General features: G+C 39.4%; 1 protein-coding gene across 2 annotated transcripts in view; it reads left to right on the top strand.

The window, feature by feature from the left end:
- Nucleotides 1-6,306: 6,306 nt before the first annotated feature.
- The window catches only part of LOC5576548 (armadillo repeat-containing protein 8), a 51,496-nt gene continuing 30,326 nt past the window's right edge, over nt 6,307-27,476 (top strand). The window contains exon 1 of one of the 2 annotated variants that reach the window (XM_021842159.1): nt 6,307-6,494. In XM_021842159.1, coding sequence (XP_021697851.1) covers nt 6,465-6,494 — 30 coding nt within the window. In that variant the 5' untranslated portion in view covers nt 6,307-6,464. The remainder of the gene's footprint in view (nt 6,495-27,476) is intronic. The other variant, XM_021842158.1, reaches the window with a different exon arrangement.

The following is a 27,476-nucleotide window of genomic DNA, read 5'->3' as shown; positions in this document are numbered from 1 at the left end:
TTGTCGAAGTCCTTTGCGTGTTTCAAACGGGTCCGATAAAGCACCCGATATCTTCACACAGCACTGTACACTATCCATCGTAGCTTTGATCAGTCTAGTCAGTTTCCCGGGAAAACCGTTCTCGTCCATAATCTTCCATAGCTCTTCGCGGTCGATGGTATCATAGGCCGCTTTGAAATCGATGAATAGGTGATACGTAGGGACTTGATATTCGCGACACTTTTGAAGGATCTGCCGCAACATGAAGATTTGGTCTGTCGTCGATCGCCCGTCCACAAATCCGGCTTGATAACTTCCAACAAATCTGCTTGCCAGTGGCGATAGACGGCGGAAGATGATCTGGGAAAGCACTTTATAGGCTGCATTAAGAATGGTGATCGCTCGATAGTTCTCACATTCTAACTTGTCACCCTTTTTGTATATTGGGTATATTATTCCCTCCTTCCACTCCTCCGGTAGCTGTTCTGTATCCCAGATCCTGGCTATCAATCGGTGCAGACAAGTGGCCAACCTGTCCGGGCCCATTTTAATAAGTTCCGCTCCAATACCATCCTTTCCAGCTGCTTTGTTGTTCTTGAGCTGTTTGATAGCATCCTTAACTTCACCTATTGTGGGAGTTGGCACGTCTCCCTCATCCGCCGTACTGATGAAGCCATTCCTCCTGCTGTCTTGATCTTCCTCCTCTGCGCCGTTTAGGTGTTCATCGTAGTGCTGCTTCCACCTTTCAATCACCTCACGTTCGTCCGTCAAGATACCACCATCCTTATCCCGGCACATTTCGGCTCGCGGCACAAAGCCTTTGCGGGATGCATTTAGTTTCTTGTAGAACTTACGTGTTTCTTGAGAACGATACAACTGCTCCATCTCTTCGCACTCCAACTCTTCCAGGCGGCGCTTTTTATCCCGGAATAGATGGGTTTGCTGTCTTCGCTTCTGTTTGTATCGTTCCACGTTTTGACGGGTGCCTTGCTGCAGCATCATCGCCCACGCTGCATTCTTCTCGTCCAAAACCGTCTGACACTCCTCGTCGAACCAACCGTTCCGTCGATTTGCTTCCACGAACCCAATGGCACCTTCCGCTGCGTTGTTTATGGCTGCTTTGAGACTACTCCAGCAGTCCTCAAGAGGGGCTTCGGTGAGCTCTCCCTCTTCCGGCAACGCTGCCTCAAGGCTTTGCGCGTATTCAGTTGCGACTTCGGGTTGCTTGAGTCGCTCCAGATTGTACCGGGGCGGGCGTCGGTACCGAATGTTGTTCACAACGGAAAGTCGTTGGCGCACTTTAACCGTCACAAGGTAGTGGTCCGAATCGATGTTTGCGCCGCGATAGGTTCTGACGTCGATAATGTCCGAGAAGTGCCTTCCATCAATCAAAACGTGGTCGATTTGCGATTCAGTCAGTTGGGGTGATCTCCAGGTGTACCGATACGGGAGGCTGTGCTGGAAGTAGGTACTACGTATGGCCATGTTTTTGGAGGCGGCGAAATCAATCAGTCTAAGGCCGTTTTCGTTCGTAAGCTGGTGAGCGCTGAACTTCCCTATAATCGGTCTAAATTCCTCCTCCTGGCCAACCTGAGCGTTGAGATCTCCGATAACGATTTTGACATCATGGCTTGGGCAGCCGTCGTATTCACGTTCCAGCTGCGCGTAGAAAGCGTCCTTATCGTCATCGTCACTTGCTAGGTGAGGGCTGTGCACGTTGATTATGCAGATATTGAAGAAACGGCCTTTGATCCTCAACTTGCACATTCTGTTGTCGATTGGCCACCACCCAATCACGCGCCTCTGCATTTCGCCCATCACGATAAAAGCTGTGCCCAGCTCATGTCTGTTGCCGCAGCTCTGGTAGATGGTATAACCATCCCTATACGTATGTACCGTCGACCCTTTCCAGCAAACCTCCTGCAGCGCTACGATGTCGAACTTGCGGACCCTCAATAATTCGGAAAGAATGCGGGTACTTCCCAAGAAATTGAGAGACTTACAGTTCCATGATCCGAGTTTCCAATCGTTAGTCCGTTTTCGATGCCTGGGTCTATGCCGATTGTTCCGGTCCGAATTTACATTGTATGCTTCCTGTACTGATGATTTTTACGGCTGGCTTGTAAGGCCTGCACCAACCCCCTGTCTCGCCGGAGGATCATCGTGCACAGCACTGTTTAGAGTCCCACGCTGGCACTAGGACGATGATCAGCCGCTCCTAACATGGAGAACAGACGCTGTTTTGAGCCGCCCCTAACATGGAGAACAGACGCTCTGATAAGCTACACCCCCAGAAGAGAGGAGCCCCCCTTCCCTGTCAGCATACGACCAAGGTTCCACCAGGGTTGGTTACCCGATCTTCCCTACGGTTACTCGTATCCCAGGCGGCACCACGGGGAGGTAGGGATAGGAGTTACTGGACAAGAGGCTAAGGACCACAAATGGGGTCTATTTTATACCTGCAGGTACGCGAAGTACCAATGGTACGCATTGTCTAGTCATTTACCACCCTGAGTCAACGCTACCGAGTCCCAAAACTGAAGGTAGCATATAGAGAAGTCCGTAAAGAATTCCAGAAAATTTCTACATTTAATGTAAAAACGATCAAGCCTCTCCACATCCTCCAATTATGAGTGACCTGCCTCCACAACGCCTTGCTGCATACACACGTCCTTTCACCTACGTGGGAATAGACTATTTTGGTCCTATGATCGTCACTGTAGGACGACGCTCCGAAAAGCGTTGGGGTGTCTTGGCGCCTAACTATACGCGCCATCCACAGAACTAGCCCACATACTGACAACCGATTCCTGTATTCTGGCGATACGCAATATCATGGTCCGAAGAGGAACTCCCACGGTCATCTTCAGCGATCATGGTAAAAATTTTCAAGGCGCCAGTAGAGAATTAGCAGGAGCTATGCAAAATCTCGATCAAAATCAAATCATGAAGAAGTTCACAACAGCTAATACCGAATGGACCTTCATACCGGCAGCCTCCCCGCAAATGGGCGGAGCATGAAAACGTCTGATTCGAAGCGTGAAAACCAACTTGTCCAAGTTGCAGTGGGGAAGTCCCCACCGACGAAATTTTGAACAGCACATTGTTAGAAATCGAGAACGTGGTCAATTCAAGGCCACTGACTGATATTTTCATTGACAATGACGAATCTCCAGTGTTGACACTCAACGATAGCCCGATTACACTCCGAGACAGCTACAAACAATCACAGGTTATGGCCAATGAAATCGATATCAAATACAGAAAATCGGCAAAAACTTAACAATTCATTATGTGAAATTGAATACTTAATTTTTGACGTGCCTTCGTATCAACATAAAAAAAAATCAAAGCTGCATAGTTTGCTTTGATTAAACTATAAAAATATTATAGTGTACTCAAGATACGTCAGAAAGGGCCCAAGTCACCATGGAGCATTATATAATTGCATATATAATGCAGCTGCATTGCCGTAAGCCTACCATTAAAGTAGATTAAAAGTGGAAAAAGGCACTTTTACAGTTAAATTAATGCAAAAAGGACGATAAAGCAAGGAAGCAACTTATGAAGTAATATTAATGCAGCAGTACAATTTATAAAGTGATGTTAGTGCATTGATACATTTGTAATGTAGGGTTAATGCTTTATTGCTTGACAGCTCTTGAAATTTGTTGAATAAAAGCAATGTTGCATCAATAGTGTTGATATGCAGTAGAATACGTGCAATGTTATAATGCTTGTGGTTACTTGGGGGGTGAATCAAAGATTATAGCAAGCTAGCGTAAAAAGCTGGATAACTTTTTACGTCATAAGTGACTATTTCGGGGATGGGATTCGATCCCAGGTCCTCGGCGTGAGAGGCGAGTGTTCTAACCACTACACCAGGTCCGTCCCCACAACCATGATAAATATCTTTACTTCCATAGGAATTAAAATTATTTTGCTACTGTGGTCACGAATATCCGGTAAGTTGGGGGACAATCCATACAAAATACAAATTCTATAATTTTCACCACTAATTGAAATCCAATACACGAATAGCTAATCAAGACAATACATGAATAATATATCGTATTGTATTTTCAAAATGTATGTATGAGAAAATATCTATTTTTGTATTGTCGATACTTAACTATACCATTCATTATATTGCAAAAATCTCATATACCATAAAGTAAACTGTTCAAAATAATATATTCTCGCATACTCTGAGATAACGCCCTAAAAGCCATTGGTAACCATGTGTGTAGCTCGTTGTTTCTGAGCAAGTGAAGGAATAAACATCCAAACCAACATCACTGGAAAGTAGATAATAATCCTTTCTTCACCATAGAGTTGTTAAACAACGTGTAAATCCATTCAAATGCTCAGAAACAATAAGCTACACACATGGTTACCAATGGTTTTTAGGGCGAGATCATAAGTTATGCGAGTATTGTACTGTAATTGTATTGCAATTTTACAATATACTGTATTGTAGTTCCAATATATTGAATGGTACTGTTACAATACGTTATATTGTTTTTGTATTGTATTTTTTATCCGGGCGATATTTAGTTGTTCATTTTTTCTGCTGTTTATTAGTTTGGAAATGTAGCTAAAGATCTATAACGAAAAAAAAAACATTTTTAGCAATGAGGAGGTCATGTCCGTGTTATAATATTATTTTCAAAGCCGAGCAAACTCGGCACTGCTGATCTGTTGCCAAATCATCCCATTTTACTTCCGCTTATCTCTCATATAAAAGATCACTAAACCAGATCAGCATATGAACACTCAGAAATAAAAATTAGTCACAGAGATACTATAGTTTATGCATCAATGACTATGGGGCTCTGCACTGTTTAGATTTTGTATTAGATTTTGACGTTTACTGGCCTTGTTGTTTACTATTTTCATGAAAGAGTAAAAGAGAAGGGCTGATTTTTGTACAGAGTCCCATTTTCTAAAGAGTCTAAATTATAAAGAGACGAAATCTGATCATATTCAAAATAAATCAGCTAGCAACTATGCCAAATCTATTACGCAGCACTGCCAATGTTGATTCCCACGCTAAAAGTGAGTCACTGGTTTGAAGTGTTGAATTTTCACAGGTTTGGGTAACGAATGAAAAAATTGACTGAATGTATGGAAAACCAATGTAATGAGTAGAGCATTATTTATGCAAAGCATGAAAATTGCAACCGACACTCATGTATTCAGAAAATATGCTACTTCAGAAGAAGCAAAATTTTCGTGGCCGGTAACATTTTTGTGTGAGCCGTTTTCAGCTTGTGTGAAAAAGTGTTTGACAAGTCTCCTGCTCGATTGGAATGACATTGCAGTAAACTTGGAATTCCAATTGGAACATTTCGCTTCTTTGCTTATAGTTTCTTTGCCATTTTCTATCTTCCTCTCTTTCAGTCTGCTGTGAATTTCTACACTAAATGTCATTTCGTCTGGGTTGAAGCCTAGCGATGCTTCAACCCAGGCGAACTGATAAATAGAAATAAAATTCCCTGCAGGATGAAAGAGAGGCTGATAGAAAATAATCATAAATTACTAAAACTTATTCATTCTGTGACTACCCGTGTTTCTTAGTGAAAAGGCCTCATCTCCAAAGGAAAAAAGAAAACAAAGAAACAAAGAAAGAAAACGCAATCTTATTTTGTCAAACAATAAATTTACAGCGGGGATTCGCTTGTTGGAACCTTAGACGAGACTCGTGAAGACGGTCTTCTTTTTCTATGATTGCTGAGTTTTTGTTCTTATTCTACTATTTGTTTTCATCAATAATGCGAGGGGGACGACACATCAAGATATTTTAGATCACTACACGCAAACAAATTTTGTTGTACAAACTACCGAATCCATGGTAGAATTAAGAACTGTACCAACGATTTTCAACCGACTACAAAAATCTGTTAAGTTTACTATAATCTGGTAAAAATCACTGAGCAGTGTAGTAAATGTGACTATGTTCATAGTAGCCTCGACTACAAAGCATAGTATTTCAATCCGTGACACCCACCGTACAACACAGTACGGTGAAAAGCACAATGCCAAACTTGTCAAATCTAGAATGTTTCTAGTCATAAATACTACAACTCTAGTTAAATAAACAGAATTAAAAATAAAGTAAAAAGGTAGCAAATCCGCGGTTATTCCTCCGGCGAACGTCGCGTGTCCTCTTTGGGCAAATTAGCTAATATCTTCACAATGTTCATTTTTCCACATCTTCCCCTATAGAATCTCCAATTCTAGTACTTCGCCATCCAGTATCAACTCTGTCGGCTCAGGTCTCTAACCATCAGAAAAAGCTCCTTTCGGACCAAAATGACAGCGCTTCTGTCAACTTGCTCCGCGACCGTCCGTCATCGCGCTGCGAAATGTGAAAAAATAAATTGCGTGTGTTTTGGATTCGCGTACAGTCGGTTAGTTTTTCGGATTTTACCCGTTGAAAAGTGCTCCCGTATCCGCCGAAAATCGCTGCAAACTGCGCCACGATGGCCCTGGAACCGTTTGCATGTTTTATGGTGAGTAGCCGAGGCCGGGCCGGACCGGAAATTTAACTTTTCCCCCGCGACGACAAGCAAGACAAGGTCTCGGCGGCTGCTGCGGTTCTGTGTGGCGGTGTCTGATGGATATGGATGTGGGTCCTCGTCCTCGTCCTCCTCCTTCTCCTGCGGCCGTATAATACCTATACGTTTTTCGGGTGTACGTGATGGAGGCACGCAACACACAGACACGGCCACGACCACAAACGAGCCGGGAACTTTAATCGTGTCCATATACTGGGTGCACACACAAGTGAAATCAACAGTGTTTTGTTACAACATGCAGAGGCGGTGAAGCGGGACGATGCACAGCCGCAGGGCTGGTAGCGAGTGGCTTTTAAGTGACGATCACTATTTTCGAGCTGGTTATCAAAACCATTCTATCAACGGCCATTCTAATATCACAGACAAACAGACGTAACATCTAGAACAATTCTGGACAAACATTTGAAAAGGGCTCAAGAGGTCTTGAGCCTTTTTCAGAAACGTTGCTGTTGAGCCCTTTTTAGCCCGCCCATGCAAACTAACACCACTATCAGGAAGATTACCCGCATAATTATGAACCATACTTATACTGTTTGCCATATTATCCTCAACCATTTGCAACAATATCGGAAAAATACCGAATAACACCCAAATTAACAATAAACCAACCTTACCATAAATAGGTTTAACAGTTTGGTGAATTGTATTTGGACAAATCACAATGTGGGGAATAGGCGGTTAAGTTATGTAACCATTAAAATACGCCGATTTTTTAGAACAAAATTTTTCGATTACAGTTTGCTGAATGGTCGAAATACCATCCATTTTTACTGAATTCATTGTAAACCAAACGGTTCAAGAACATTGTAACTATAAAACTGAAACAAAATTTTATAATTTGAGTGTCTGTTGATATATAGTGCGTTACGGTATTTCAACCGTATACGGTACTGTCAAGGAACGTTTTTACGGTATGAAAACAATTCATGAACCAATTAAGTAACAGTAAAACAAATTAATACATTCTTTCCGCATGTATCAACTTGTTTAAATGTTACTTATTCAATTAATTAATTAATTATTTGTTTTAGATAAAAAAAGTATTCTCTAACAATACGTTTGTAACTTTTTTCATTGAAAATAACTTGAACCACAGCTTCATATTCTTGCTTTTTTATATTACTTCACAAACGCATTGTCCATACTCAAATTGTATATTTATATTCTGTATGCTCGTTGGTTTTAAGCAAATAAATAGACAAGGCAAAAACTAACACCGCTGCTTGATAGAGGAGGATCTTCTCTACATCGTAGGTTCTCCAGATCGCCCACGCAAACCTCGACGTTGTCTCCCATGGAGAAAGTGTGCGTTCCAACGGGGTTCAATTGAAACAGCCAGTTCAATGTTGATTTCCTCGGACTGTTCTTCAAATCTTTCCAGCTCGGCGAAAGTGGGCTTGACGCCTTCAACCAGAATAGAAGTTCTTGTAAAGGAATCCCTTGCGGAAGTATCGGTTTCCTTCGAAGATCAGGAAGGCATCATCGGACGCCAATGGCGCGGATTGCTTCCGGATTGAATGGTTTTGCCGGGCTCGACGAAACAAGTGACAAACACAGCACATAACACACATTCGGCAGAATCTCGCACCAATCTCTGCACCTGCTGTACTGGTCCCGCTGATCCGGAAGACAATCGCTCATTTGTTTTTGATATCCTACGAGATTCCTAAAATACATAAAGCACTTAATAATTTATGGTTCACCGGGTTCACCAAACAAAAAACCCATCAAAAATTCACTCACATTCGGTCAAGTATCCGATTCTTGTTCAGAAGGAAGAAACACACCGTCGAATACTGCGTACATAACAGATAAAACACGCCGATTTAATAAAAAATTTTCTCGATAAACTTGTAAATGTAGATTGTAGCGAAGGATTTCCGAAGGAATTTTCACTCAGCCGGGCCGACGATGGGCAAGTTGAAAACAAAGTGAAAATTTAAAAATGGATTGTCAAACACAAAATGTTCCATCACAAATACTAATGTATCCAACTGTTCGCCAAACTGTGAAGCTTAAGTTGTTTATAGTAAAATTCACGAGTATTGGTGTGTTGCGCAAATATAAAGGCAAACCATTTGACAAACGTTAGGGTTACATTTTAAACATATCGCACGAGATTTTCTACCCATATAATTTAACAATTTCGTGACATTGTAATTAATGGTCATTATTTGGCATGGATTACTTATTCTGTTATTAATAGTATGAGGCTTCGGGGTCCATACTGTTCAACAAAATAACAACAGTTTGTGAAAAGTTTACCTTCTCAGATATGAGATATTTACTGTTTCCATTATAAGGTAAATTGTATTTCTCTATGCGGGTAGTGTTAGCTCTTCCTGATAGTGGTATTGGTGAACGTGATCGAGTTGAATTGGGCTCAACAGCGTTCTGCAAAGCCATTGTTTACCAATGTCGATGTGCCCTTTTGAAATGTTTGTCCAGAATTATCAATTTAAAACATAGTCACGCGAACATCTACGCCCAATGCTAAAAACACTTCTTTTGGCCAACCGCGAACTACGTGGCGGTAGTGAGCAAACGTCAAAATCGAACAAAAGCGATGCGAGCGCCACGAGTGGTCTGTCGGCCAACTATCAAATATTAGAATCTAGGACAGGACGCGACAGCTCAACTAAGACTGCCCCGTTGTTTTTCAGTCGCTAACCTTGACGATACTAAATCCAGTGCTACCACTATCCTTTTTCAACAAATCTTGTGATCAAATTCAAATATCAAGGCTCATAATTTGATTGTTTCTTGCACGGTTTACTCATATAGTACAATGAACTAATTTACAATGACGTCACGCTGCTTCTTCCACCGGGAAGAAAACCTTTTACTGCGGGCCGTGTTTACAAAAAATGAACGTTTTCGTCGTGCATTCATCCACTTCATGTTCATCCGGTGAACATTCGTTGTCCGGATGTCATTTAATGTAAACATTGCCCGCATTTAGAGCAGAAAAGAAAAAGAAAGTCGATGATAAAAGAAGACCGTGGATAAGTCCATAGAGGATGCTATATTTAAAAAAAAGATCAGGATGCAGTTCAAAACTGGCGATATTCTAAAGATAATTGACATAATTTCTATTATATTGGTTACAATTACGTTTAATTTTATTAATTTTTCATTGTAGGAGCACATGCTTTGTATACAACATCGAATATAAATAGATTTGAAACAAAAAGATTTCATAAAAATTTTCCCTCCCATTGGTTATGCGACCTTGCCGCGATGGGAGGGCATAATCCATTAGCCCATATGATGGAAACCAAAGGCGTAACCTGTAGTGGTGGTATCACATTTTGGCATTTTTTGCTTAAAGCCGCGTCATAATTCATATGGCATAGACGCAATAATATCTCGGACGTGATCCAACGGACATTCTGCGTCATTGATAGAATTGATGCCCATTTCAAATAATTAATCTATTCGAAGTGGACATTAATACTATTGGTGACGTTCAGTTTGCCTTTTGCTAACCAGAATGATCCGTAGCCACTCTTACTATTAGCTAGCTAGATACATCGTTATCATATACGACGTAGGGAATACTTAGGAACTCTTAGGAAAATGACTAGTAGATTCACTGAGTAGAAATAAGTGGCGACAATCTTATTTTAATATGGTTTTTACATTGCCATAATAAGAAATACCTCTTTTGTAACAGCGGTATAAATAATCTAATTCCAGCTTCATTTTCGCAAAATTCACAAGTAGAAAGTAGGCGTTGTGAAGCATTGCATTTACCACCGAAAAGTGAATCTTGTAGGAGACTGTAATAGAAGCCTAAGGTAACTTTACTCTTCAATATTCACTATAAAAATGACTATGGAAAGTAAGACGCTGAGATCGATCATTAGGGTACACTTGCTAGTTTCGAAAAATTGTTGAACAGACAAGGAAAGCGACTTTTTTCTTTAAGGATATATGAACGTAATGACTAATAAATACTTTTAACAACAAAAAATGAAATTAACTAGAACTACTACTAAACAGCCTAATTTTGTTAAGACTTGGCGACACTTGACATTTAAGACTCTAATCTTACGTAAAAGACAATAGTAATCAGAATAGCACTTGAATGACAAATTATTCAAAACCATTTCGACTAGACAGTATTAGTAATGCACTACTATTTCAAACAAATTCTACACTACTATATCAAACAAATTCTAATGGAGCTGCTGATTTTCATAATGCTTCCTTTTCTCAGAAGCAAGGGAATATGGGTACTTTTCAAAAACTACCACGTCACAATACTAATAAAAAAACAGTGTTCATGTGGGCGCCATTGCCTAGTCCGTCTGAGTATTGGTTCTGGTAGAGGGGAAACTTGGCAAAAGCCAGACCGAGGGTTCAGCCTTGACAAGTTAAGCTGTCAGGCAGCTCCAACTGAATACCATACAAAAAAAAAAAAAAAAAGATTTCATAAAAATTTTCCAAACTTTTGATAAAAACTTTAATCTATGAACTAGCAACACGGCAGGGCTAGCAACAAAGTGCCCTGTTGCAATCTAACTCAACGATGTGAAAGTAGGCCTTTGCCAAAACGACCAATGAGAAGTGGTCTTTTTTGACAGGCAATTGGTTTCGTTTTTGCACTGTGACCTGTCACGTCTTGTCTTAGATTAGAATTGGGCGCTATTCTGCCGTGCGATGAAAATAATTAGAGTGTTACGTCTGTTTGTCTGTGCTAATATGATCAATTTCTTGAAAAATCTTCAAAATAATAGGTCATGGTGTTTCGCAAAATTGTTTAATAGATAAATATCAAACGAGATGTTATTTTTTAGAAACGGAATTACGCCACCAGACGGCGCTAGTTATGAGCGGTCATAAGCCATGAGATTCGTATTTTTTCCACTATCTTTCATGCTCAATAGTGTAAAATTTAGAATCTCATGGCTCGAACGAAGATAGCCCCTTTTTCTGCTGCACAACTTTGACGAAGACGCTATTATGTATCCGGTAGAAATCAAGACCAACATTTATTTATAATTATTGTTTTCTCGGGCCCCGTGCGTCGCAGCTAATATGTGAACAGTGCGCTGTGTTCATAAAAATCGTAAGAATGCAGCGCCACACTAAAAAACTTATTTCAAAATGCGGCGAGTTGAGGCGCGTCGCGATTCTCACTGGCGCGATCCGGTTTGGTGGCGGTGCGACAATATTTTACTCAGTGGTAAGGATCCTGAATTAGGATTTCTGATATACACTGGAAAACAAAAAATATCATGCGTAAAATTACTCGGAACGCGGGTAGATCACCTTTTCGTGATGCGTTACTTGGTAAGATCTATCAATTTGAACCATAATCTCATCTTGTTGGTCGTGCTAAGGTAATATGTTCTAGTAATTCAAAGATTGGTGGGCGGTACAAAGTCCTTGCTACTGGCAACAGGTTCTGAAATTGATTCCATTTTACCTAGCAGATGATTTAAGACTCGGAGTTTGTCAGTCCCGAGGCTACTACAATTGAAGCCAGGATAACAATCATTAGTATTAACTTAACAAGGATTGTTTAGTACTGGTAATTCAAGAACTTGCGTGAATGTTGATTACTAATCCGATTTACTAGCTTGATTCGGTTTTGCTGTTGGTACAAAGCCCCTTTTTTCTAATATTTTTCTGGGACTAAAGTAATTCAATTCCTTGCTGGTGAGATGTACTGTTTCCGGATACGGCCACTGGTCCTCCTTCTTTCGGCAGTTACTCTGTAACCGCCACACATATCCGACGGCTCGCACAAACCGTTCCCATCTTGAAAAACGCTCAAACCACAGAGAAACAGACGTAACACTTAGAACAAATCGCGATCAAAATCATAGTCGCGAAAACATGTACGCCCAATGCTAAAAACACTGTAGTTGGCCGATGGACCAACAGGTGGCGGTAATGTGTAAACGTCAAACACGAACAAAAACGACGCGAGCGCTGCGGATGGTCGATTGACCACCTACAAGATATTCGAATCGATCGTTAAAAAGTTGGTCGATGAACAGCGATGAGAGTGTGACGTCTGTTTGTCTGTGCTCAAACTGTACAGTCCCACTGACGTTGACACGATGAATGGCAATTGTTACACGCATTTCTTTATTAGTGCTGCATTCTACTTCCTGTGTATGCCATTCGGATTCAATTCGGAGAAATTCCGGCTAACGAAGCCATCTTGAACTCTCAGAAGCATTCAGACCACTGCCATATTTAGTGGCCTCGTGTGATACGTTCCATTTTGATTGAAGCCTTCCTCCAGTCAGTAATGTCGGTTGACTAAAGGATTTCTCCAATCCTAAAAACCACAAATTGGCAAAAACTTCACTGATCAGCTCTGAGCCAGGCCAACACGGTGTTTGAATCGCTCCATGGAATGGCCCTAACTATGGGAAGGGTGTGACCGCTTTCATCAACCTTGTACCAAGAACAGCGTCTTGTAACTCCAACCTGGGTACAGAGAGCTGCTTCAGAGGCGCTACCTTGGTTTTTGATGAAACGCGACTGCAGCGAACCGTGTCATGCTGGACAGCTCTGACGTAGGCCGCCGCAGCGTAAGGCCAGTACTCGAAAACAATGCACCGTGTGTAACTTTTTTGTCCGTGGGTAAAAATTAATGAAAATCTGGGTATAACTAGATTGGAGTGTATTGTATACATGTGCAAAATTTCATAACAATCGGTTCAGTGATTGTTGAGAGGGCATCGAAACAAGAAGAAAATCGATGGAGAATTTTGCGCGCCGTCATGGAAAATCCGACTGCGAGCATGAGATGGATCGGAAGACAACCGGGAATCACCCATACAACTGTCTCCCGGGTGGTAAAATCTTTTAAGGAGTCCCAGACGACCAAGCGGCGGGCTGGAAGTGAATGAAAATGTGGAAAGTGTTGGATTATTTCAAGCGTAATCTGATCGATTCGCGACGTGGCACTGAAGGCCATGTGTTCCGCCTGGTTCGTTCAGCAAACCATAAAACGAGCTGGGCTTCGTGTATTCAAGGTCCGGAAGGCACCGAACCGGCGTGATCAACAAAACACGGCGGCCAAATCGCGCGCAAGGAAGCTGTATTGAGAGTGGTTAACGAAACCGAAATGTGTGTAATGGATGACGAAACCTACATCAAGGCAAACGCAAAGCAGATACTGGGGCTGGAGTTCTACGCTGCCAAATCACAATTTGATGTTCCGGAAGACATAAGAAAGGAAAAAATGAACAAGTTCACCCAAAAAAAAACCAGCTCTGGCAGGCCATATTCCAATGCGGTAAACTGAGTAAACCGTACATTACAACGGGTACCATCAACAGCGAAATTTACCGCACCGAGTGCCTCCAGAAGCATCTGTTGTCCTTCCTGTGGTCTCACTGAGGCAAGACTTTTTTTGCCGGATCTGGCATCATGCCATTACGTACGATCGATGTAGGATTGGTACGGAGACAATAAGGACGTTTTATACTAAAAACCGCTAACCTTCCAAATTCATCAGAAATTCGTCCGGTCATTGGTTTGGGCTATAATGAAGGCCAAAGTTCGAAAATCGTCCAAGGTGTTTAAAAACGAGCTGGAATTGAAGAGAGCATGGGTGAAAGTAATCAAAAAGGTTGACTCCATCATTGCACAAAATGAAATGAGGAGTCGTAAGGCAAAGGTGTGGGCTTGCGAAGGAAAGGACATTGAATAAAGTAATTATGACGAAACATAATCCATGTGTATAAGTTCATTCCCTGAAAGTTTCAAGAAAATTCGACTTAACATATCAGTCGTTGTGCTGTTGTATTTTGTACAACAGTGCTGAAAAAACCTCGCTTATCGTACACAGCATCAGCGTGGTGGTTTTGACGGCGGCAAACCACACGACGACTGAAAGGTTAAAATAAATTTTTGGCATAAACTTCTGTCTGGTGCTTTTTTTCGAGTACAGGCCTTAGGCATTCGAGCTGGCATCCACGAAAACGTGCAATTCCAGGCTGTTCGACGACTCTGTGTCGTAACCTGGGAAATAACACCGATCGATTTGTACTTGAGCTAAGCTGTGCAATGCTAGGACCCATCGGTGCCATGATGCGGACAATTCCTCAGGTATTCGGTCATACCAGCCGATACCAAACCTCCACGCCTGCTGCACGAGGATGTTGCCGTAAACTATAAAGTTTGCCACCAACCCGAGCGGATCAAAAATACTCATGACCAGGCTTCGGAGCTATCTCTCTTCGTAGGGAACGCATTTCAGTCGAGTAATCTCTTCATAACTCCGCGGTAATCCGTTGCAAAACATCAGCATTGTTGGACAACCAGTGTCGCAGTTCCAACCCAGCGCGTTCGTGTAGTGTTTTCACTTCCGTTGCAAGTTCCACCGCTTCGTCGACTGTGTCAACGCTATCTAGGTAGACGTCGACGTAGTGGTTTTCCCGAACTGCGGTTGAGGCCTTCGGACTCTTCCGGGAAAGTTCCTGCGCGTAGCCTGCGATCTTCCGGTCTAATGAGAACTTGGTGGAACATCGCCTTGATGTCAGCGTTGATGGTCACCTCTCTCTGGCGAAAGCGAATAAGTACCATCGGTAGTGACTGCAGCAGATCGGGTCCTTTTAGTAGAACGGAATTAAGCGAAACTTCTTTAACAGTGGCGGCTGCATTCCACACCACTCGGACTTTCTCCAGTTTTTTTCGGGTTGGTTACGACCCCCAGTGGCAGATACCACGTTTGGCTTGGGTCGGTCTCCATTAACTCTTGCATCGTCACTTCGTGGGCGTAGCCTTTGGAGGGATAATCTGCAATTTGGTTTTGCACTTTTTCATACAAGACTGGATCTTTTTGATAGCCGCTTTTCGAGGCATTGAATCCTTCTCTCCGCTATAGGATTGCTGTCCGGAAATACTAACAGGTCATACCTCCATAACAGACCAGTTTGGAATTTTCCTAACTCCGTGCGAACTGTGGTAGCTCCCATTATTTTCGCATGTGGATTGAACAGTGGAAAATGATTCAACCAAGTCGTGCAGATCCTCATTGCAACACACGTCGGAACAGAGTGGGGTTCGACTATCCAGATCTTCCGTATAACATCCAGCCTAGACGAGTTTTCGCCGCAACTGGTTGATCTCCGCTAACCTCGCGTAGTTTTAGAGTTCTTTTCAACATAGTATTGTCCAATCTAATCAATATTCATAACTTGCCACAGGAAGTCCCTTCAGAACTTCGGGAACTTTTCTTGCAGCTTACCGAAATTGATGGTCTGGTGGACACGGTGTGCACTCCAGAAATCGTGAAACGCTTGCTGCTGTTCCCGGAAATCTCTAGCTGTACACGCCTCAAATTTCATTCTGTCCGCCTAACACCATTTATCCACTGCAAGCCGAGAGGAAAGACTGTTCCGGTAACCCCAAGTTTCCTTACGATAGAGCTTTCTAACAGTGTTGAATCAGAGCCTCCATCCAAAAAGGCGAACGTGTTCACTGATTAGCCGTTAGCGTGAAGGGAAGCTGGCAAGATCCGAAACAGAATTCTATGATGCAGATGCTGATGAAAATAACTATACCAGAAGTCGAAGCTGGTGCAGAATTTTGTAGATTTTTTTAGAATTGAAGGATTTAGCATTTACACGAGGTCTCTACCTACTGAAATCAATCGAAGCCTATGTTCGCCCGTAAAAATGAGTAATTCTCATTACACGGAGAAATCAGACTACTTAAAGAATAAGTTCTTTTAACTAGATATGACTTTCGCAGAGCTGATTTCCGTAGTATAGCTGAATTGCTGTCCGAGACAGATTGGGATTGCATTCTAGTTATTTTTCATTTATTTAGTTAACATCTACACAGATAACACTGAATCAACAATTTCACGCCACAATACTCGGTTCGTGGCCGCATCTCTCCATCCTCGGTTCTGCCCCACGCTCGCCAAATCGATACGCACTTGATCCGCCCACCTAGCTCGCTGCGCTCCACGCCTTCTTGTACTGATCGGATCCGAAGCGAAGACCATCTTTGCAGGGTTGCTGTCCTGCATTCTTGCAACATGCCCTGCCCATCGTACCCTTCCAGCTTTTGCCACCTTCTGGATACTGGGTTCGCCGTAGAGTTGGGCGAGCTCGTGGTTCATCCTTCGCCGCAACACACCGTTCTCCTGAACACCACCGAAGATCGTCCTAAGCACCCGACGTTCGAAGACTCCAAGTGCTTGCAGGTCCTCCTCGAGCATCGTCCACGTTTCATGCCCATAGCCCAAGTAACAATTTCAGTGCTTTTTGATCTTAGATGTTATTTATGATGGTTTTATTAGAGATGCATTCATTCCTAACAGATTTAATAAAGCATTGCAAAGTGCTAAACGTTCTTTTCAGTAAAAACCACTTAAATTTTTTTTGTAGATATCTATAAGAGCTCCCGTTAAAACTTGTTTGCTGGCCACATTTGTTGATAATTAATTGTATTTTGAAGGAGCTGCGTAGTGTCTATTAAAACCTATGCTTAAAACCCCATCTTGTTTGTCTTATTAAGGCATAGATAAAACTTCTAAGACTGCACTAAGTCATGTTAAAGCCTTCTTAAATCTCAACTGTCTGATGCATGTTATTGGAATGCAGTCAGCGTGTGGTTATCAATATCATTATGTTGATAATAATAATCATGTAGTGAATTATGAGTTAATCAGAACGCAAACAAAGAAATGGCAAATATTCCTCTCGTAGAATTATCTGACTACCGTATATAGCATATTTTCTCATGCTTGCCTTAACTTCCCGTTCCACTGGGACAACTATGCTGCACACAACAGCTGAGCTACACGAAAAAGCTTTCATTTTTAGGCACTTATTACTTACCGTTTTCTACATTTTCTACAACTGATCACCCACGACTAGCTTTATCATAACAATGCATTCCAATAAACACGTAGTTAGATACATAACGGCACGAGTTTTGTAAATTGAATTGCATCACAAAATCGAATCTTCTGATTTGTTTACCTTTTTGACAGCACTAGCTCTCCTGAGTGCATTAGGTTCAAGCCAAGGCTCCCAAAAAACCTATTTGTCTTTGTGCAGAACAAATAGTATTATTTAAGAATATTTTAACCAGTGAAGGATTTTGCGCATGGATTCTTAAGATCAAAAGCGCTTATGAATGATTACATTGCGCAGAATAACCACCAATTGATCTTAATCCATCCCAGTCAAGACCAGCAAGATTTAACTGTATGGGATCCATTTTTATTGTCGCTGTTTCGGGTTGATAATTACAATATGCGGAGGAAATTTCGATATATGATTGAGATGAGCATGAAATCATTATGAAAATGGAATGGAGTTAGCAAATTTTGATTTCGTAATTGTGGCGCGTTGCTGTAAATCTAAAAATTTTATGTCATTTCACCAGTAAATTTTCATTGACAGGAATTTCACGCGATCGTAAGGAAGTTTTCTGCCATGCAAAAAAATATTTTTTTAATTGATTATAATGAGTCGGCAGACATCATGATGGTTTCAATATTAAAAAAGATTTTGGTTTATAAACAACTTTTTGGTTGATGTTTGTTCAAGCTCTTAACATTGGTTTTATTTCGTGTATAAGGATATCGTAAAAGATTCAATACCGCTAGATGAGCTCAATAAGGCTATACAATAGCTCTCATGAATGTTTTAAAGTATACTACAAGGGTAGATGTATTCATACGATACAAAACTAAGAAGTTTTGAAACGGTTTTAAAGTATAGTCTTAACAACCTCCTGTAGTGTGGGCCTTTTCGGGTTGAACGAAGTTTTATCAGAGTTTTATTAAGGTCATTAAGACTAATAAGTTCTAAAAAGAGTTTTATCGATATTGTGGTAACAACAGCTTGTAGTAAATGAAAAAACTAAAAATGTTACTTGGGAGAGGACTACCGGCCTTATGAGCGTTTTGTACATGGTACATTTGTTGTGGGCGTGAATCTTCTTTGACCGCAGCTTCTTGTGGAGGCCATAGTAGGCTCGACTTCCACTGATGATGCACCTCCGTATTTCACGGCTAACGTTATTGTCAGCCGTCAGCAAGGATCCAATGTATACGAACTCGTCGACCACCTCGAAAGTATCCCCGTCTATCGTAACACTGCTACCTAGGCGAGCCCTGTCGCGCTCGGTCCCGCCAGCTAGCATGTACTTTGTCTTGGCCGCATTCACCACCAGTCCAACTTTTGCTGCCTCGCGTTTCAGGCGGGTGTACAGGTCTGCCACCTTTTCAAATGTTCGGTCGACGATGTCCATATCATCCGCGAAGCAAACAAATTGACTGGATCTCGTAAAAATCGTACCCCGGCTGTTAAGTCCGGCTCTCCGCATAACACCTTCTAGCGCAATATTGAACAACAGGCACGAAAGTCCATCACCTTGTCGTAATCCCCGGTGGGATCCAAACGACCTGGAGTGTTCGCCTGAAACCTTCACACAATTTTGCACACCTTCCATCGTCGCTCTTATCAGTCTCGTGAGCTTCCCGGGAAAGCTGTTCTCGTCCATGATTTTCCATAGCTCTACGCGGTCGATACTGTCGTATGCCGCCTTGAAATCGATGAAAAGGTGATGCGTTGGGACCTGGTATTCACGACATTTTTGGAGGATTCGCCGTACAGTAAAAATCTGGTCCGTTGTCGATCGGCCGTCAACGAAGCCGGCTTGATAACTTCCCACGAACTCGTTTACTACAGGTGACAGACGACGGAAGATGATCTGGGATAATACTTTGTAGGCCGCATTTAGAAAGGTGATCGCTCGAAAGTTCTCACAATCTAACTTGTCGCCTTTCTTGTAGATGGGGCATATTACCCCTCCCTTCCACTCCCCCGGTAGCTGTTCTGTTTCCCAGATTGTGCCTATCAGCCGGTGCAGACAAATGGCCAGCCTCTCCGGACCCATCTTTATGAGTTCAGCTCCGATACCATCCTTACCAGCAGCTTTATTGTTCTTGAGCTGGTGAATGGCATCCTTAACCTCCCTCAAAGTGGGGGCTGGTTGGTTTCCATCTTCCGCAGTACTGACGAAGGCATTTCCTCCGTTGTCCTGTCCTTCATTGCCTGTGCTCTCAGCGCTATTCAGGTGCTCGTCGAAGTGCTGCTTCCACCTTTCGATCACCTCACGCTCGTCCGTCAGAATGCTCCCATCTGTCGTATTCTTTCAAAATAAAACATTATTTTTTTTTATTCATGGCGTCACCAGCGGTTATATTTTCTCATTTTATTTTTTTTTTTTTCACCTTGCGCAAACTGGACGCAAACCGTCCGCGTCGAAAATCGTTATTAGACTGAGGAGCATGCGCAACAACATCGACCAGTCTTACTGCGACGCATACCCCTGTCTCTTTTACTCATTCACTTCGCTTCATTCCATTCCATTCAGTACCAGCGTCGTAGCGTCAGTCGACGTATTTCTCTTCTGCATCCATTCAGCTTAACCCCTCTGTCTCCGCATCCATTCTCGCTGTTCGCATACATTCTCGTGTTCATTTCGATCACTTGCGCTAGAAGCGAATGCAAAACTTACGATTACACTGAACGAAATGCTCTAGAATTAAAATATTCAAAGTTTTCTTTTAGCGGCGAAGTTAAATATTTTGATTCCTTATGATAGAATTGTTATTCTTTTTTTTCTTAATTTACTCTATAATACTACATTCGCTCTCTTCTCTACTCTTCATATAATTAATACATAAAGTGCCGTCATATAGCATTTCCAAAAAAGTGATAATACATTTTTTTTTAATAATATCTTTACAAGTTTTTTTTAGTTTTACAAAAAAAAAAACAAAAAATCTATACGAGTATCCCAACATCTATGGAGTATCCCAACATTTTGTTACATAATTATTTCATCAAACCATACATAATCATATATGAATCTAACTATTTCCAATAATTTGCATCTATTATAAGTCTTGCACTCTTCGTTTTATCTTGTCAATCGTTTCTTCTTGGAATTTTATTATTTTGAATACTTTTTGATATTATTGATGTTTGAAACTGTCCTTGCGTGGACTTATTTAGTTTGATGATAATATCTTATTATTTTGTTTCGTAATTTATTTAACTGCAAAATTTATAACATTAATAATTAATTGTTCGAATATTTTATAAAATACTATAAGAAATATGATCATGATAATATGCAAATGTCGTATTTATATCACACTTTTATTTAGGTCATATAAGTTCAAATACCCAAAACATACTAATTGACAAATATTATCACCAGTTCAACCTATCGCCAAAAAATTTCCGGTTTCCGCATTAAATTGTAATTTCCGTGTTCTTTTCTTTTTTTTACAATTTCCTAGAATCAAATTTAATCAATAACTCGATCCTAGTTCTAAAAAAAATCCATTTTATTATTACCTTTCATATTTGTTTTACATCGAAGAAGATTTGTGTATTGAAAATAATTCCTGATTTTACGATATCAATAAATCCTTGACACAACTTTCTATTCAATTTTACAATATTGTTTCACAAGATTTTTTTTAATGTAAAATTTAAAGCGTAAATTGTTTATTTCAACGCTACCGGAATGAAAACGTACCATTTATTGAATGAAACAAACTATTATAGTACAATAAAAACGTATTGGATACAATACAGCGTATTGTAATTTAATGTCGAAGCAACTTCATTCTTGTTTGTAGATACAATTTAATATTATGTAACAGATCACTGTTTGCTTTTTTTAAATGGTTTTATACCTTACAATGTCGGTCATTCCTGTTTCCATGTTAAGCATTTTTTTTTCTGTGTGGCTTAACTGAAATTGACTGAATAATTATAACTATTCTATTTTAAATGTATAATACAATATTATTCAGTATAATGTTCTAACAGCAGTAAACATTGACCTTAAAATTACTTAGACAAGCTTTCCAGTTAGCAATTAATCTCATGTTCACAATAGCCAAAGGAAAGATTAAAATTTCATAATCTATTTTCTATCTATGTTTTTAAATAGAGAATTGTTTTTAATGTTTCATATATTTTTATTTAAATTAACCTTTGATAATACACTCACAAGAAAAAAAGTAAAAAAACTAGAATTTCAATGTTCCTAACCATTCATATTTTCAATGAAATATTTGAATAAGTACTTCTTTAGTGTCTTTTACGGAGACAGCTTTTTTTTAACATTTCTATACGTTGCAATAATATGTTTTTAATTCAGATTAAACCTCAGGCAATCATTTGTTTTTTTTTTTGTTGAAACGAAAACTAGTACGTTATTATCGGAGTTGATTCACTTTCTGAATTTTGAGCACTTGAAATTCTCGTTTTTTTTAACAATTCTCGAATTTTAAGATATTAATTATTATTATTATTTTTTTTAACTTACTATTCAATATAACTTTGATTTCTGAAAAAGGTCAACAACCATTACCTTTTTTTTTGACATATTCAAAATTAAAGGGTTAGCTACCCTTAATTTCCCTAATTCATTTAGTACTGGTAACACAACATCTCTTCTTACCACGGTTGAGTTTTCCTATGGTTAATAATTTGACATATTCTAGACTTGAAACTTGTAAAACACAAATCAAAAACAACAACATTATGTGTATATCAATTCAAGATCTTTAATAACAAATTTACAAATAAAACAAAGTCAGAAAATTTCCATTTAACTGCTAATTGAATGAATTTTCATGTTCCAAATAACATTACCAATGTTTTCATCCGAGATGAGCCAGCCTCGGGCTGCAAATCTCGTTAATAAAGATAATAATAATAATAATAATAATAATAATAATAATAATAATAATAATAATAATAATAATAATGTTTTCATCATGGACGGAGCACGAACAAGTTTTATATTTTCTTTATCGCAATACTAGCTGGTTTTCATCACTTCGCTTAGATGGAGCTGACCAAGCTCCTCAAGAATCCGTCTAATAACAAAACCAGAGAACTTGCAATCAGCATTCTCAGCAACAAAGTTTACATGTTCAATATCCTAATAAGTATTACTAACAGATTTTCATCACTTTTGTTGGATGTTCAGCGCTTCTGAATAATCTACAAGACCAGAAACAATTTAAATCAACTTTCACAATAAACGAATTTGACATGTTCTATCCCAATGAATCCCAATAAAATTCATCACATCTCTTGGCTTACGATCAATTTTCGCGAAAACAAATTTTACATGTTCTAAGCCTCAATGAGTAATACTAGCTGATTTTCATTATTTCTTTTCGATGGCGCTGACCAGGCTTCTGAAAAACTCATCAATTAGCAAAACCAGAAAACTTCCAACCAAATGTTACTACACACGATTTTTTTTCACGTTCTATTTCTCAATAAATGATACTGTCTGATTTTAACCACTTTTCTTGGGTGTAGCTGAAAATTCCGTCAAGTACCAAACCAGAAAATTTCAAATCAAGTTTCTCAACTAACGAATTTTACATGTTATATGTTTAAATAGGAAATACTAGCTGGTTTTCATCACTTCTCTTGGATGGAGCTGACCAGGCTCCTGAAAAATTCCTTCAAGTGACAAAACCAGAAAATTTCTAATCAAGTTTCTCAACAAACGATATTTACATGTTCTCTATTTAAATAGGTAATACTAACTGGTTTTCATCACTTCTCTTGGATGGAGCTGACCAGGCTCCTGAAAAGTTCCTTCAAGTGACAAAACCAGAAAATTTCTAATCGAGTTTCTCAACAAACGATTTTTTTACATGTTCTCTATTTAAATAGCTAGCTGGTTTTCATCACTTTTCTTGGATGGAGCTGACCAGGCTCCTGAAAAATTCCTTCAAGTGACAAAACCAGAAAATTTCTAATCAAGTTTCTCAACAAACGATATTTACATGTTCTCTATTTAAATAGGTAATACTAGCTGGCTTTCATCACTTCTCTTGGATGGAGCTGACCAGGCTCCTGAAAAGTTCCTTCAAGTGACAAAACCAGAAAATTTCTAATCGAGTTTCTCAACAAACGATTTTTTACATGTTCTCTATTTAAATAGGTAATACTAGCTGGTTTTCATCACTTTTCTTGGATGGAGCTGACCAGGCTCCTGGAAAATTCCGTCAAGTGACAAAACCAGAAAATTTCTAATACATTTTCACAACAAAGAATTTTACATGTTCTATGTTCAAATAGGTAATACGAGCTGGTTTTCATCACTTCCCTTGGATGGAGCTGCCAGACTCCTGACAAATTCCTTCAAGTTACAAAACCAGAAATTTCCGAATCAATTTCACAATAATCAAATTTACATGTTCTATGTTTAAATAGGCAATACTAGCTGGTTTTCATCACTTCTCTTGGATGGAGCTGACCAGGCTCCTGATAAATTCCTTCAAGTAACAAAACCAGAAAATTTCTAATCAAGTTTCTCAACAAACGATTTTTTACATGTTCTCTATTTAAATAGGTGATACGAGCTGGTTTTCATCACTTCTCTTGGATGGAGCTGACCAGGCTCTTGGAAAATTCCGTCATGTGACAAAACCAGAAAATTTCTAATCAAGTTTCTCAACAAACGATATTTACATGTTCTCTATTTAAATAGGTAATACTAGCTGGCTTTCATCACTTCTTTTGGATGGAGCTGACCAGGCTCCTGAAAAGTTCCTTCAAGTGACAAAACCAGAAAATTTCTAATCGAGTTTCTCAACAAACGATTTTTACATGTTCTCTATTTAAATAGGTAATACTAGCTGGTTTTCATCACTTTTCTTGGATGGAGCTGACCAGGCTCCTGAAAAATTCCTTCAAGTGACAAAACCAGAAAATTTCTAATCAAGTTTCTCAACAAACGATATTTACATGTTCTCTATTTAAATAGGTAATACTAGCTGGTTTTCATCACTTCTCTTGGATGGAGCTGACCAGGCTCCTGAAAAGTTCCTTCAAGTGACAAAACCAGAAAATTTCTAATCGAGTTTCTCAACAAACGATTTTTTACATGTTCTCTATTTAAATAGGTAATACTAGCTGGTTTTCATCACTTCTCTTGGATGGAGCTGACCAGGCTCCTGATAAATTCCTTCAAGTAACAAAACCAGAAAATTTCTAATCAAGTTTCTCAACAAACGATTTTTACATGTTCTCTATTTAAATAGGTGATACGAGCTGGTTTTCATCACTTCGCTTGGATGGAGCTGACCAGGCTCTTGGAAAATTCCGTCATGTGACAAAACCAGAAAATTTCTAATAAATTTTCCTAACAAACGAATTTTACATGTTCTATATTCAGATAGGTAAAACTAGCTGGTTTTCATCACTTCTCTTAGATGGAGCTGACCGGGCTCCTGAAAAATATGTTTAGTAACACAACAAGAAAATCTTCAATCAACTTTCTCCACAAACGAATGAATTTTACTTGTACTTATACCTCAATAAGTAAAAGTAGCTGATTTTCATCACTTCTCTTGGATGGAGCTTACCAGGTTCCTGAAAATTTCACCAAGTTACAATACCAGAAAATTTCTTATCAATTGTCTCAACAAACAAATTTTTCGTATTCTCTATTTAAATCGGAAATACTAGCTGGTTTTCATCACTTCATCACAATCTAGTAACATAACCAGGAAACCTCCAATCAACATCCTCAGCAAACAAAATATTAAGTTCTATATCTCAAAGAATCACTTTTTTTTATGGAGCTGACTAGGCTCCTGAAAATTTTTTTAAGTAACAAAATCAGAAAACTTTCAATCAATTTTCCTTACAAACAGATGTTTAATGCCCCATATCTCTGTAAGTAATACTAGTTGATTTTGATCGCTTCTCGTGAATGGAGATTACCAGACTCCTGGGAAATTCCGTTAAGCAACAAAACCAGAAAACTTCCAAATAACTATTTTTCAACGAAAGAATTTTACATGTTCTTTGTCTCATTTAATAATACTAGCTGATTTTGATCACTTCTTTTTTTATTGAGCTGACCAGGTTTTTTTTGAAAAATCCCTCAAGTAATAAAATCAGAGAACTTTCAATCAATTTACGAAACAAATCAATTTTAAAAGTTTCTCAATCATTAACATAAGCTGTTTTTCATCACTTTTCTTTGATCCGTCAACAAAATCAGAAAACTTCCAGTTAAAATTCTCAACAAACGAATTATGTTCTATACGAACATCTCACCAAGTCATACTATCTGATTGCTATCACTTCTCTTTGATACTGTTGACCGGCCCCTTGAAAATCCATAATGTAAAATCCAGAAATCCAATCAACTTTCAAAACAAACAAATGTAACATGACCTACGGTTACGCACAATTCATTTTCTTGCAGATGACACAATATAATGAACGATAATAAGTTAAGTTGAATAAAGTCTCACACGGTTATTAATATTATCATTTTTTTAGGGAGGCTTAACTTCCCTCTTTTATTTATTTTCATTCTCAGTTCTCTTTTCAAACTACCAGAGTTACTTATTGGTGGCAGTAGCCCACTCGCTCTGCATTTTAATTATGTCCTTCAAATCTCATATTTTCTCCGTATAGCATATGCAGAAATAATCTCATCTGAATTGTTAACAGTAGCCCACTCGCTCTGCTGATTCGATTATTTATTTCAACTATCTCGCTGTCTTATTAAGCATCATGCAGGAATCCGCTCATCTGCAGGGCTAGCAGTAGCCCACTCGCTCTGCTCTCTGTTTTCTTATCTTCATTTTCTGAAAGAACTATACAGGAATCCGCACATCTGCATTATTAACAGTTACTCGCTCTGCTGATTCAATTATTTATTTGAACTATCTCTCTCGCTCTCTTATTAAGCATCATTCAGGTATCCGCTCATCTGAAGTGCTAGCAGTAGCCCACTCGCTCTGCTTTCTGTTTTCTTATTTCTGAAAGAACTATGCAGGAATCCGCTCATCTGCATTACTAGCAGTAGCCCACTCGCTCCGCTGATTCAATTATTTATTTCTACTCACTTTCTCTCTTATTAAGCATCATGCAGGAATCCGCTCATCTGCAGTGCTAGCAGTAGCCCACTCGCTCTGCTCTTTATCACTTTTCTTTTTTTTTTTAATTATGCAGGAATCCGCTCATCTGCATTACTAGCAGTAGCCCACTCGCTCTGCTGATTCAATTATTTATTTCAACTATCTTTCTCTATTATTAAGCATCATGCAGGAATCCGCTCATCTGCAGTGCTAGCAGTAGCCAACTCGCTCTGCTCTTTATCAGCTTTCTTTTTTTTTTTTTAATTATGCAGAAATCCGCTCATCTGCATTACTAGCAGTAGCCCACTCGCTCTGCTGATTCAATTATTTATTTCAATTATCTTTCTCTCTTATTAAGCATCATGCAGGAATCCGCTCATCTGCAGTGCTAGCAGTAGCCCACTCGCTCTGCTCTCTTTCTTCTTATCCTCATTTCCTAAAAGAATTATGCAGGAATTCGCTCATCTGCTTTACAAGCAGTAGTCTACACGCTCTGCTCTTTATCACTTTTCTTTGTTATTTTTTTTTTAAATTATGCAGGAATCCACTCATCTGCATTGCTATCTCCAGAGTATCTCCAGTGACACACTCGCTCTGCTTTTTTTTAATACCTTCCCTTTTAAAGCAGCCTGTAAGAAACCGCTCATCTCAACATCATTGTTAGCAATAGCCCATTCACTCACCATTATGTTCTGATAACTTAATTTATTTTAACATTATTCTGCATTTGCTCGTCTGCAATGCTAGAAGAAGCCCATTTGCTAAAGCTGTTATTAATTTACTTTATTTTTTTGTTCAGGATTCTCTCAAAGCAGATTCTCAAAATTTGCTGATATATGAATCGTCAATTTTAGTTCTGCTTTTCCACATAACGCAAAGACTGCAAAAGAGATTATGGAATATTTTCGTAAAATATGTATGTTAATATATCACGATTCATGATGATTCAATTCCGTTTTATGTTACACTGCGTTTAAGCAGAAACA

Source organism: Aedes aegypti, chromosome 2 (assembly GCF_002204515.2).
Source record: "Aedes aegypti strain LVP_AGWG chromosome 2, AaegL5.0 Primary Assembly, whole genome shotgun sequence".
Taxonomy (NCBI): domain Eukaryota; kingdom Metazoa; phylum Arthropoda; class Insecta; order Diptera; family Culicidae; genus Aedes; species Aedes aegypti.
Note: the sequence above shows the minus strand (reverse complement) of the source record. Positions and strands in the feature narration are given on the sequence as shown.